Below are 13,648 nucleotides of genomic sequence, written 5' to 3' on the forward strand. Positions count from 1 at the left end.
TTATAAATGAACCTAACAGTCTAATAATACACATTTTTGCTTCTCTTCAAGTAAAACTTTCTTTTGTAAGCAGGGCAAACTTGATTTTTAAAAGAACATTTGTTCTGAAATTGTCCCTTCAGTATGACTTAACTTCAGTAAGATTTCTTCACAGAGATTTGTGAATAGCACCCTTTTTTAAATTGATACAAGCCTTGCCCTCGGAAAACAGGTTTAAATGCAAGGGTGTAATGTCTTCCCAGATTAGCCTGTGCAGTCTGCACAAGCAAGTCAGGGACAACACCTTCAGCTTTAATGGAATATTAAGTTTTGTGTTTCTTTTACGAAAATTCAGGCAGAAAAAGTAGTCCCTGACTGCAGAATGCACATGCTAATCTGGGACAAACATTTTATAATGCAAATAAATTAAAGCTCATTTTCCAAGAGAAGGGCTCATATGCAAAGCATGACATACCATTGTCCTGGGACAACACAGAGTCGGTATGCTGCGAAGTGTTTGCTTCATTTGGAGAACGGTTCAGCAACTAAAATCAAACAGCTGTATGGTCAAAAACAATCGCATGCTAGCTGTCAATCAGGTTTTAATAAAAATATCGGAAAAATATTAGAGACAGATACGTTTCCTGAAATCATATTTCAGTTTTCGTAATTTTAACATACTGCTACTAAAACATGTGATTTATGAACCCCTGGATCAAAATAAAAAAACTTCACCTTAAGTTATTTGTCATAAATAAAATCACAATTGAACGTTTCTTCTGTGTGTCTTTGAACAACTGGGATAAAGAAATCATTATTTCAAAACAATATTGTTTGCATTCGGTATATTTAATAACAATTTTTCTTTCCAGTTTTTATAATTTCTAAATAGTACATATATTCAATATTTTTTAGCCTAAAAGAGACCATTGACATTTGAAAAAACTTTGTTGATTGTTTTATTTATACACATGCAGAGACTAACCAATCAAGTTTTGATTTTAAATGGAACTGTACAACACCATCAACTTTAAACAGTGATAAGATTCAATAAAATAACAAACTAAAAAAAAATCTTAAAATCAACTGATGAGGTTTATTTAGAAATTGGGTCCAGATAATTGAGCAACGTTCTGACAAAACTGAACTTTATATATATGCATGTTCATAAAATGTCATCCCAGATTAGCCTGTGAAGTCCGCACAGGCTAACAGAGAAAACACTTCCTGTCCAAACTGGGTTTTTGTTTAAAAGAATCTTCCTATAAACAAACAAGGGACAAAATTGTCACAAAACCAGGTTTTCATTGTGAAAAAAAAATCTGATAAAGGGAGAAAACTCAAACTGAACTTTTGAAATGACCAAACAAAATTAACCCCCTTTGTAAGTTTTTTTTTTTTTTTTAAATCTATTTTTAGTCGTGGCGACCTTGACATTGGAGATATTGACGTGATTCTTTCGTGGGACACACCGTCCCATGATGGTGAACAAATGTGCCAAATGATTATGTCATGAATGACATAGTTATGGCCAGGACAAGCTCATTTATGGCCATTTTTGACCTTTGAACTCAAAGTGTGACCTTGACCTTGGAGATATCGACGTAATTATTTCGCGCGACACACCGTCCAATGATGGTGAACAAATGTGCCAAATGATTTAAAAATCTGACGATGAACGACATAGTTATGGCTCGGACAAGCTCATTTATGGCCATTTTTTACCTTTGAACTCAAAGTGTGACCTTGAACTTGGAGATATCGACGTAATTATTTCGCGCGACACACCGTCCAATGATGGTGAACAAATGCGCCAAATGATTTTAAAATCTGACAATGAACGACATAGTTATGGCCCGGACAAGCTTATTCCGCCAGCCCGCCAGCCAGCCAGCCCGCCAGCCAGCCCGCCCGCCCGCATTCGCCAATCTAATAACCAGTTTTTTCCTTCGGAAAACCTGGTTAAAAATTCCATAGAAGTGGAAAGTGTTGTCCTTGATTAGCATCTGTGGACAGCACAGGCTAATCTGAGACGACATTTTACGCACATGTATTATGCCCCTGTTTCCGAGGCTCAATTTTTGGTTAATGTCCTACCAGCTGTATGTAATGTTGGAGCTCATTCTGGTGAGACTCGTGCCTCTGGACTCGCTCGGACAGATCACTGTAGTCCTCATTGAGTCTACAAAACAAGAGGCATAATTAGCCGTATCCAACGGTCATCATCAATCATTCAAACAAACATGTTTTTGTGAAAAGGAATTTGCATTTCAACAAATATACTGACAAATGAACCAACAGCTTTTAAATATTAGGAAAACATCTGAAGAACAGGTGTTTTGTTATAATAATACAGTCAAAACAGTGCTCTAAATGGAAAATACTTTTATAATTACGTAAAGGGTCCTCTTCATATATTGGCAAAAAGCCATAATTAATTTTAAAATGCCATTGTTTCCAGAAATTAAAGTTTATATAATATATTAAAACAAACTCAATAACACTCAAGAAAATAGTTTTATTTAAACCTTAATTTCATTATATTTTTCAATAAAAAACTTCATCAAACAATAAACTGTACGAAAACTTAAACCAACATTACTCAATGTTCATATCTCCCCAATCACAACGAACATTCATATGTTAAATCTGAGACTTAATCTGGTACTTTAAACCAATTAAAAATAAACGCTCAAAAGCCACCACTTTTCTTATTCATTGCTCAATGTTTTTTGCTGAAGCTAGGTTAGAAACTCTGCAGTCTCACGGTGCGTTCCCCAGGTAAGCCTACCTGTATGACTGATGGGTCAGGTCGTCCACTGAATTGTTCTCACTGTCTCTGTGTTGCCTGGTGGGCGGGGAGAAACTCTGACCGCCCTGGAAGTAGCCTCTGGCCACACCCACTGAAACCCCTGAAAACAACAATGTACGCTTGCTTGTATGTCAGGTTTGCAGCAGAGTTAGCAACATACATTTTTGCCGCAGTTGCTCATTCTTTCTTTTCAATACCTCTTGTACATTAGTACATATGATGAATGTGAACCTTGCTCACAAACCATGTTTCACCATATGGTTACAAATAAAGGCCCTTTTTTTTTTGATATCCTTTGCATAGATGACTTATAAGTTTCCTCTAATAATCTTGGTGGCCTATGATAAATTTTAGGAGCCATTGGCTAATGGGCCTCTGCAAATGGCCAATTTTTCTCAATAATTCTTGGAAACAAACAATCCATTCATATTTAAAGAACAAGGGTATGCTAAAAAAATCATTAGTCACAATAAAGATTATTCAACAGTTAGTTTTATAACATGCAGTTCTACAAAATACCGATGTTGTGAGAATAAGCTTACAAATTCCCCTAACAAATCATGCAGCTGGTTAATGATATAATAAGTAAACTGTACATGACAAATACTTGTTTCTGTTCAAACAGATAGGGTACCTGAAATGATGGACTGATTATCCTCATTTGCATAAGCGTCGTCACACTGCTGAGGTGGACGTATTGGCACTGCTCTGTTAGATCCATCCCACAACATCCCAGGCATTGAAGCTGCAGTCTGATTGACTAAGTCGCTGTACACAGTGATGTCAGTTTGATTCAAATTTGAATGAGAAAGTTCAATCTGATTGGATGGTTTCATCCTTGGGGGTGGAGTTTCTGTCTGATTGACAGGAAATCTGGTGGATGAGATTGGCTGGAAGTTGAGACTAGCAGGAAGACTAGAATGTTGCTGAGAAAGGTCAAGCTCTCTCTGATTGGTTAATAGAGAGTTTGGTTGGGAGGCTGATCGTAATGAGTGTGATGGTTGGTTGAAGAGTCTTGCACCTTGCATTTGATTGGCTACTGAAGACTTCACTGGATGAAAGGCCTGGCCTGATTGGCTTTGGACTGCTGGGTGGTGTGCCATATGCTGGTGATAAAAACAAATAAGAAGTTAAGACACTGAGAAACAAAACAAACTTTAATGCTTCATATTCCCAATTGATGGCAGTATTTTGGGTGGAATTCACTTACAATAAATCCACTAGATTATGTTACAAAATTTAATTGATTTTTTCGGCGTAGCTGTTTAACGTCACTTTTGACCTTAGGTGACCTTTAGGTTGCATTCATAAAAATGCCCGCGGCTACCCACAAATGAATACACTTCATTTAGTCCATTGGCTGATTTGAGAATACCACCAGAACATTGGAAACATGGCCGCGTCTTTCTAACACTGTTTTACTGCGTGTTCAGCATGAAACAATTTTATCTCTTATGAAAAGGCATGATAGATAGAACAGTTTTACACTTAACTCTTCACATCAATACAATTTGTTGGTAGATTCTACACCTTTGTCAGTTTGCGGTGAGTGTGTGTGAATGTCAGAGTTTATATACAGGTCATAGCTGCATCTTCACGACTACCTTATGTGCTGACCGGAGTTCGCGGCCAGTAAAATAATCGTTATATAATAAAGACGCTATAGCATGAACTAGGTGAACTGGAATTTTCTTTAGACCAGAAAGATGTTAAATGAAGATATCCAGCGATACAATTATGGTATGGCAATAATAGATTCTTAATGTGTTTTCAACAATACCATGATAAATATTATTTTTAATTAATTTAACAAGAATTATTCCACCATATTGACTAATGTATTAAGCATGAGCGCGATGATTCTCGATACTGTTAATAATCGAATCAAATAGCAATGCCCGACAAACCACTAAAACAGGTTTGTTAGAAAAATGCGCCTATAAATATTTAAAATATGTACGAATACTTGTGTGTGGCCGGTTGACTCATATGTTTTAATTTCACTTCCATTATTCTTTTGGTTTTCTGTTTTGTATCTATAGGTTTATGACCAGCAATATGTAATAATGTAAAATAAGCCGCAAAAAACTCCACGTAACATCCCGTACTGTGTGTGATGCAGCTAAGAACTGCACAGAAAAAGACATTCGCTATCCTTGATCTCATTCATTGAACTCTTTACCTTTCATAAACTCCAACCACAATCAACGCCGTATATCTTTTTAAAAAAGATATTTCTTGTTTTAAATATAGCAATTTTTAAGATTCAGCTTAAAGTAAATGAATCCCAGTAGTTGTCTACCTGTATATTATGCAGATGAGTGGACAGCAGTGCAGCTATCTCGGGTGGTGATGGCAATCTAGGGGTGCTAGTGACAGAGCCCCCACCATGCATCTCAGCTTGACTGTTGATGCTAGATATCCACTCAGGGGTCTTTGTGAAACTGAACAAAAAGTTACAGGAATGTAAGATCTAATGTGGGGTGATGGGCATGAATTTATGTTCATGTACTAACATAATTTTCATATTACTCTACAATGTTGTTGAACTATTATCAGTTACATGGCTTCTTGTTGACTCTAAATGGTGTGATTCACGGCCATTAAATTACCATTTGCAAACAGTGCAGTATTTAATTAATATCCAATCATTTATACAACAGAATTTATTGTATTGCTATTTGATATACATTGCTGCTAACCATTTATAAATGTATACCAAGCAAGTTTGAATACATTGAGAACTGAAGTGTTTACAAATTGTCTTCATGCCTTTCATGAGGTCATTTGTCTTTCACAATACATGTCTTTTAAAGATTGAGAAAAAATAAACTTAAGAGGAGCATGATCATACTTTATCTGATATAAAAGATTTAAGCAGAAATAACACTATTACGCTAAACAAACATGTAGATAAGTGCTAGGTTAGCTAAAGATATGATAGGTCAAGATTAATCCTCTCAGTAACTTTTCAAATGCATTTGCATAAAGAAATGAAGGAAATTCTCCAGTATGGTTAAATGGCAAATACCTGTTTAGATAATCTTGAAATTGTTTCAAATGTGACAGTGCAGCCGTTTCGATGTTTGCATCATCCCTATCCTTCTCTGTTGAGTGGGAAACATAACTTTCCCTGCCAGGACTCAGTATGGAACCATGGTCCTGATTGGTTGATTTCCCCAGCACAGGACTGAGGTGAATGGCTGATGACATGGTAGGAGACATCTGATTGGTCAGACTGTGTGCATGGCTTTGATTGGTATGCTGCTGCCTTGGGGGAGTGTGTGGCTCCTTTTGATTGGTTGAATGGTGAGATTCTAATGCCTGATTGGCTGGCTGTGGTCTAGGAGTGAGAAGGGAGAAGTTCACAGCTGGGATGCTTGTAGAGGTGGTCAAAATAGATGAATTTGTGTCATCTGCATCATCTGTACGGCTCTGTGTGGTCTGGTGGGATTAAAATAAAACAAGTGACACAATTGTCACAAAACCAGGTTTTCAAAAAAAAAATTCTGATAAAGGGAGACTACTGCAACTCAAAATGTGTATTGCTACTAAAAAGTCTAATAAAGGGAGACAACTGCAAGTCAAAATGTGCATTGCTACTGACTGTTCATCACAATTATCCCCCTTGTTTCAAAATCAATCTGTTTTTCGACCCCGTGACCTTGTTTCTGACCCGGCATGACCCATTTTCGAACTTGACCTAGATATTGTCTAGATACAACTTCTGACCAAGTTTCATAAAGATCAGATGAAAACTATTTGAATTAGAGAGTGGACAACATGCTCAATGTTTAAAATGAACTAAGTGACCCCGTGACCTAGTTTTTAACCCGGCATAACCCATATTCGAACTTGACCTAGATATTGTCTAGATACAACTTCTGACCAAGTTTCGTAAAGATCGGATGAAACTAATTGAATTAAAGAGCGGACAACATGCTTAATGTTTAAAACGCACTTAGTGACCCCCTGACCTAGTTTTTAACCCGGCATGACCCATATTCCAACTTGACCTAGATATTGTCTAGATACAACTTCTGACCAAGTTTCGTAAAGGTCGGATGAAAACTGTTTGAATTAGAGAGTGGACAAGCTTGTTCCGCACCCCCATCCCGCCTGCATTCGCCAATGTAATAACCAGTTTTTTCCTTCAAAAAATCTGGTTAACAAAAACTGTCTCCATATGATGACATATGCCCCCGTTAAATGCTTTGATAGAAATTATGAGCATTTTTTGAAACCTAAACGCATTTTTCGAAACCTAAACCCGGACCCTAAGTTCAAGGTCAAGGTCAAAATTTGTGTTTGTATGGAAAGTCCATATACACATGCATACCAAATATGAATGTTACATCTGAAGCGACATAGAAGTTATGAGCATTTTTCGAAACCTAAACGCAAAAGTGTGACGGACAGACAGACAGACAGACAGACAGACAGTGCAATCACTATATGCCCTCCTTCAGAGGCATAAAAATAAAGCAAACATACCAACAAACAATTATTTTTTTCAGCATTTCTGAATAATATCAGATTTCAGTATAAGACTCAAATGCCCCCCTCCCTCCATCCAAGTGTTTGGCATGAAGTAGAGATTGAAAGTACAAAACATTTTGGACCAAAGAATATTCAAGGGTAGAGCTATGCAAGGTTTGACTTATTGGTCACAGAAGAATACCTTATACTAAATGCAGAGTAAGACATGATGTGACGTAGATGTACTTCACCCGAGCGTTATACATGAATAATGGTAAGCATAATTCCTTTTATTACTTTATTGTATTAATTTTCTTAGCATCTGACGTAATACAATTATGTTTTTAATTTCAGGAAAAAAAATGACTATAACTGTTTATCCCTTTGAGTGCTGGAACCGGATTTTGAAGGCCTTTGCAAACAGTTTGGATCCAGATGAGACGCCACAGAACGTGGCGTCTCATCAGGATCCAAACTGTTTGCTATTCTGATAGTATTCTTTGAAAAAAAATCGAAGAAAATGCTTAATTTAGAAATTCAGCAGACGACATTTTAGCAGAAGAGAAATTTCCCAGCATGCAAAGGGTTAAGATTTAAAAAAAATTATGATAAGATTCAGTTGAAAGCCAAAAAAAGCCAGATGATGTTTGATAAGGCTGGCTTGAAGGCATTGATGATCTTTGATAAGGCTGGCTTGAAGGCATTGAGACTGTAAATACTCAGACTAAATATACAATGGTATTATGACACAGTGTGAAATCAATTGTCCGTCATTTAACAGAAAATAAGACAGGGTGACCTTTAAATGAACTTGAATGATTGTAAAATTTTGACAACGTAACTGAAATTACGAACTATTGACAAGGTACTTCGTGTATATGGTTTATGGACTCCGCATAATTTGAGTTCAAGACATGGATTGCTTTATTTGGCTTATTTTATAGCGATTATTCAGTCATATTTCAAATGGCAAAAAATTATCTTTTCTTCCCAAAACCAGTTCTTTAATTCCTGAAATAATGGTTTGACTTTCAGATGTTAGGAAAAAGAGCTGTTAAGTGTAGACACGAAACATGTAAATGTTATCAATCAAATGATAATGCATTTTTCCTATTTAAAGTAAAGAGATGCTGAAATTTCCAATTCAACATGTACAAATCATATCTCAAATTTGTGAGAAAAGCCCTGATATGGGCACTGGAAGAAATATTATTCAAGAAATGTCTTCAACAGATTGCATACCCTCCTCTGAGGTGTAGCTGACAGTAGAGATAGAGCCTCATTCCACTGGCTCTGCATCGCATACTGAAGTTTGGTCAAAATCTCCAGTCTAAAATAACACACCATCGATTATTACACTAAAGTTATGTTTGATGTGCCATATTAATACGAGAAAAATGTAGTCAATGAATATTCAAAGCAGAATGAGTTATAACTGATATCATTTAAGATATAGAACATACTATTACTATATGTGGCCACAATATATCATAGAATTATTGCCATATCATTAGGTTGATAATAGACACATACAGATAAAAGTGCTGCATTGTTTTTCTATGATATCAACCAAACTGTGAACTAACCTGGTAGATTCTAACCTCTGTTTCGACCGCTTAAGTTCTGAATTTTCATTTCTGTATTCCATCAACCTGTATAACCAAAGAGAATCTATTACATGATGCCTTTTTTTCAAAATTAAACACACACTAAGGTTTACTGTTATAGGTGCAAACCCTTATTTTATTTCAGTAAAAAACAAGATATGTGTCCAAATGGCACATATGCCCTCTTTAGAATTTGTCCGAAAACTCCACTTAAGAAAATAAAAATAAGTCCACGGCCCATAACTTTTATCAACAAGAGATGTGTTTGTCAGAAGCACAATGCCCCCTAATGCGCCGCTTTTTTGTTGTTGACCTTTGACCTTGAAGGATGACCTTGACCTTTCACCACTCAAACTGTGCGGCTCCATGGGATACACATGCATGCCAAATATCAAGTTGCTATGTTCAATATTTCAAAAGTTATTGCAAAACTTAACTGTAAGGTTTAAGTTTTGGGACAGAATGACAGAATGACGCAATGACAGACAGAAAGAAAGAGAGGCCAAAAACAATATACCCCCGATCATTCCATCCGGGAGCATAAAAATAAAAGGAACGGAACACAACTTAAACTTGATCTGTACGACAAGTAGATAGACTCACACACCAAAATCAAGCAAACCTCTTCAAGCGTTTAGGAAAAAAGTGCAGAAAACTGTTTTAGAAAACAAATCTCATTCCAAGGCCAATAACTTTGTCCAATATAAATGGACAGGAACGAAACTCATGCTTGATCTGTCAGTTTTGTAGACCGACTCACACACTAAAACTCAGGTAAATATTTGCAAGTGTTCAAAATGTCAAAGTCCAAGGCCCATAACTTTGCCAAAAATGAACGGACCCAAACGAGACACAAACTCAATTTGTTATTCATGCAGGTAGACTCACATACCAACAATCATGTAAATATCTCATAGCTTTAAGGAAAAAAATCCGGAAACAGAATGATGAGTCATATGCTTTTAATCTAATTCTCACTCATCAGTCGAGTTTCAAACTCAAAGAACTGCCACATGCACCTTGTTTTAAGTCCCTGTAACTGCTGTAGCCACCTAGTTTAAAGGTCCTGTAACTGCAATAGCCACCTAGTTTCAAGTTCATGTAACTGCAACATCCACTTAGTTTCAAGTTCATGTAACTGCCATACCCCTTTCTTTCAAGAACCTTGAACAGCAACACCCACCTAGCTTCAAGTTCCTTGTTAACCACACCCACCAAGTTTTAATTTTTCTAAAACACCCACCTGGTTTCAAGTTCCTAAAATGCTACAACCACCTGGTTTCAAGTTCCCGAAACGCAACACCCATCTGATTTCAAGTTCCTAAAATGCAACACCCATCTGTTTTTCAAGTTCCTAAAATGCAATACCCACCTCCATTCCAAGTTCCTAAAATGCAACATCCATCTGATTTCAAGTTCCTAAAATGCAACACCCATCTGGTTTCAAGTTCCTAAAATGCAATACCCACCTCCATTCCAAGTTCCTAAAATGCAACACCCATCTGATTTCAAGTTCCTAAAATGCAACACCCATCTGTTTTTCAAGTTCCTAAAATGCAATACCCACCTCCATTCCAAGTTCCTAAAATGCAACAACCACCTGATTTCAAGTTCCTAAAATGCAACACCCATCTGGTTTCAAGTTCCTAAAATGCAACACCCACCTCCATTCCAAGTTTCTAAAACATCAATCTGATTTCAAGTTCCTAAAATGTAACACCCTCCTGGTCTCAAGTTCCTTAAATGCAACACCCACCTAGTTCCAAGTTCCTGATATGCAACACCCACCTCCTCTAACGTCTCTAAAACGCAACACTCACCTGGTTTCAAGTTTCTGAAATGCAACAACCACCTGGTTTCAAGTTTCTTATATGCAACACCCACCTGGTTTCAAGTTCCTAAAATGCAACACCCACTTGGTTTCAATGTCCACCTACTTTAGAAAGACTCACCTAGTTTCCATTTCCTGAAACTGCTTTCTAAACTCATCCTCCTTCCTGGCAACCTCCTCCTTGAATACCGCTAGCTGCCTCTCCATTTCTGTCCCATTGCGCCTACTAAGGTCCAGGATCTGCTGCCGATGTTTTTCTCGAGTCTCGTCTAAAACTACCTCGTGACGTGCTTGTACATCAGCTATCTGCTCAGCGATCTAATTATTTGAAGCAATTGGATTTGGTTACACATGATTGAATTACTAAAATTTGCAAGTACTAAATGTATCAGCGTAACTTTTGAAGACATTGTTCTCCTGGCAAATTGCTTTTTGATTAATGGGTTTACAGTTTACAGAAAAAGAATTTCAATTTCAATCAAATAATAAAAAGATTGTCTGTTTTCATGACAGAAAAAAATAATTTTCTTTTATAGATGTTTTAAACTGATATGTTGTTAGACAAATTTCAAAGGGCAATAACTCTTACCACATCATATTCCTGATATAAAATCTTTTCTTGGTTATTACCAATCCTGTTCCATTTTGTAAAACATCAGCCAGTTGTTCAGCACAACTAGCCCTGCCCATGTTCTTAAGGTGAACATATTCAGAGGGCCATTACTCTTGACAGTGTCCACATTTTGACAATGTGCAGGACTAGACTTTGAAATCAAAATCAAAATCCAACAAGGGGTTACACAGATTAAGTGCACACAAACCCAGTGGTAACATAATTGTATAAAAATTATCCAAACAGATATCTTCTTAAGGCACAAATATCAATATGTCTCTATCCCGACTATGTGAGAGGACAGACATAGATTTAAGGCACAAATATCAATATGTCTCTATCCCGACTATGTGAGAGGACAGACATAGATTTAAGGCACAATTATCAATATGTATCTATCCCGACTATGTGAGAGGACAGACATAGATGAGCCTTCTCCTGGGAAAACTAGTTGCAATAATCCAACTCTAAGATATTGACCCTCCAGGTCGCTGGGTATTGCAACTGGTAACAGTTGTGGATATGGTGTCCGCCTAGAGACCGAGAGGTCAAGGGTGCAATCCCCACTGTTGGAGCATTCTTTAGATCTCCGCCATAGACATAAAGTACTGGTCCTACTCTCAGGAAACAGACTCAAGTGCGTTGCAAATAAACCTTAAAGGCTTTTTATGCAATCAAGCTAAAATTAATAGTTTTAAACTAAACAGCATTTTTCATGGAAAGTCTGCCCCTCTGGAATCTAGACCGCACTTTAAAAGGTAAAATGAGCAACATAAACTAAATTTTCTGGCATAAGTTACCACAAACAGATCATAAATAAACCCCTAATGCGCAAATCAAAACATTTTACTTTATACCGTGTGCTCGTAGAATAGTGAAAATAATCCAAGTTTCAAACATATCAACGATTATGTTCACGAACATGTGTTAAGTTTTTGCAATTGAAATTGCAATTGAGTATTGCAAATTTGAAAATATGCAAATTTATACATCAACTTACTCCGGAAACCTCTGTAAGATAGATTGAATCGTCAATTCAAAACTTCGGCTTTCGGTTTGATTATGTTTTTTTTTTCAACTTTTAGTTTTAGCATTTATGCACAAACAAATGCATATCAATGTCCATGGTAAAAGGTATTGTGTTTGTAACGATGATTTAGGTTGATTGAATTTGATTTGATAGACAAACTTGAGACTTAATTTTTGACATGGAATAAGGTTTTATCAGGAAGAACTTTGAGCTGTAAGTATGTACTAATAAAACTTCAAAGCATTCAATGTGCGTAAAGTGTCGTCCCAGATTAGCCAGTGCAGTCCGCACAGGCTAATCTGGGACGACACTTTACGCACATGTATTACAGCTACCTGTTTCTCCATGGTGGAGTGCAGGTCTGCCTCCAGGACTCGCTGGGCATTCTCAAACTTGGCCTCCATGATGCTCATCTCTACCTTCACACTCTCCTGAAACAGGACACAGGAATAACACATGAACAACAACAACAATAAATAGAGTAGAATAACAGAGGATATAACAAATCATAGCTTGGACTTGGTTAGAAAAAATACTGATGCCTGAAATAAATATCTTCCATATTTCAAGTAAACCTTTAGAAACCCTTTTGTTTACTACAACAACCAGTATCCCCTGCTATCCCCCAAACATCATACCCTAATAACCCCCTCCCCCATTTAGCTTATTTACCTTTTCTTTTATACCTAATGATAAAATATGACATTTTTGCAGTGAAATAACAGCAGTGAAAAGAACAAATTGTGATTTTCATCGATGAAAAGAACAAATTTTCGGAACTCCTTTTTCTATTTTTAGATTATCATAAATAATTTTATATTATATTTTCTATGATCGCGAGTGAATTAAAATTGACATTCCACCAAATCCAACACATTTTCTTTTTTATTTTATGCTTTTTCACCATTTATTTACATTGTAAAAGAGTTTACTGGAGAATTTTGCTTGTATAATGACGTCAATTCGTCACACGTCATTTTGTGTTTTTAAATGTATTGAGGCACGCCACGGGAGAAACTCCGAGAAAGGGTAAGTTTTTAGCAAAAGGGGATCAGCTGTTAATTATTTTCTTAAATAAGGAGCATACAAGAAACAGAAAATGTGTTCATGTCAGTGTAAGATCGTTTGTTATTTCACTCGTGATCATAGAAAAATAACATTTTTACTCTTGGCTGTGCCACTCGTGAAAATATATTTTCTATTGTTACTCGTGAAATAACAAACGAGCTTACACTGACATTAACAAATATCCTCTATGTCTTTCCCCCAACATTGTCTCTGATTGTAGCATCCAGTC

The 13,648-nt window shown here is 36.6% G+C and overlaps 1 protein-coding gene across 2 annotated transcripts in view; it reads right to left on the minus strand.

Moving 5' to 3' along the window:
• Nucleotides 1–13,648, minus strand: part of LOC127833219 (uncharacterized) — a 1,273,891-nt gene that overhangs the window by 1,231,627 nt on the left and 28,616 nt on the right. For both annotated transcript variants that reach the window (XM_052358376.1, XM_052358377.1), the window contains exons 14-23: nt 12,687–12,782; nt 10,830–11,026; nt 8,857–8,922; nt 8,513–8,600; nt 5,823–6,235; nt 5,094–5,235; nt 3,426–3,897; nt 2,771–2,891; nt 2,077–2,161; nt 455–524 (exon numbers count right to left, since the gene is read on the minus strand). In XM_052358376.1, the coding sequence (XP_052214336.1) occupies nt 455–524; nt 2,077–2,161; nt 2,771–2,891; nt 3,426–3,897; nt 5,094–5,235; nt 5,823–6,235; nt 8,513–8,600; nt 8,857–8,922; nt 10,830–11,026; nt 12,687–12,782 (1,750 nt within the window). The remainder of the gene's footprint in view (nt 1–454; nt 525–2,076; nt 2,162–2,770; nt 2,892–3,425; nt 3,898–5,093; nt 5,236–5,822; nt 6,236–8,512; nt 8,601–8,856; nt 8,923–10,829; nt 11,027–12,686; nt 12,783–13,648) is intronic.

This window comes from Dreissena polymorpha, chromosome 6, assembly GCF_020536995.1.
Source record: "Dreissena polymorpha isolate Duluth1 chromosome 6, UMN_Dpol_1.0, whole genome shotgun sequence".
NCBI lineage: Eukaryota > Metazoa > Mollusca > Bivalvia > Myida > Dreissenidae > Dreissena > Dreissena polymorpha.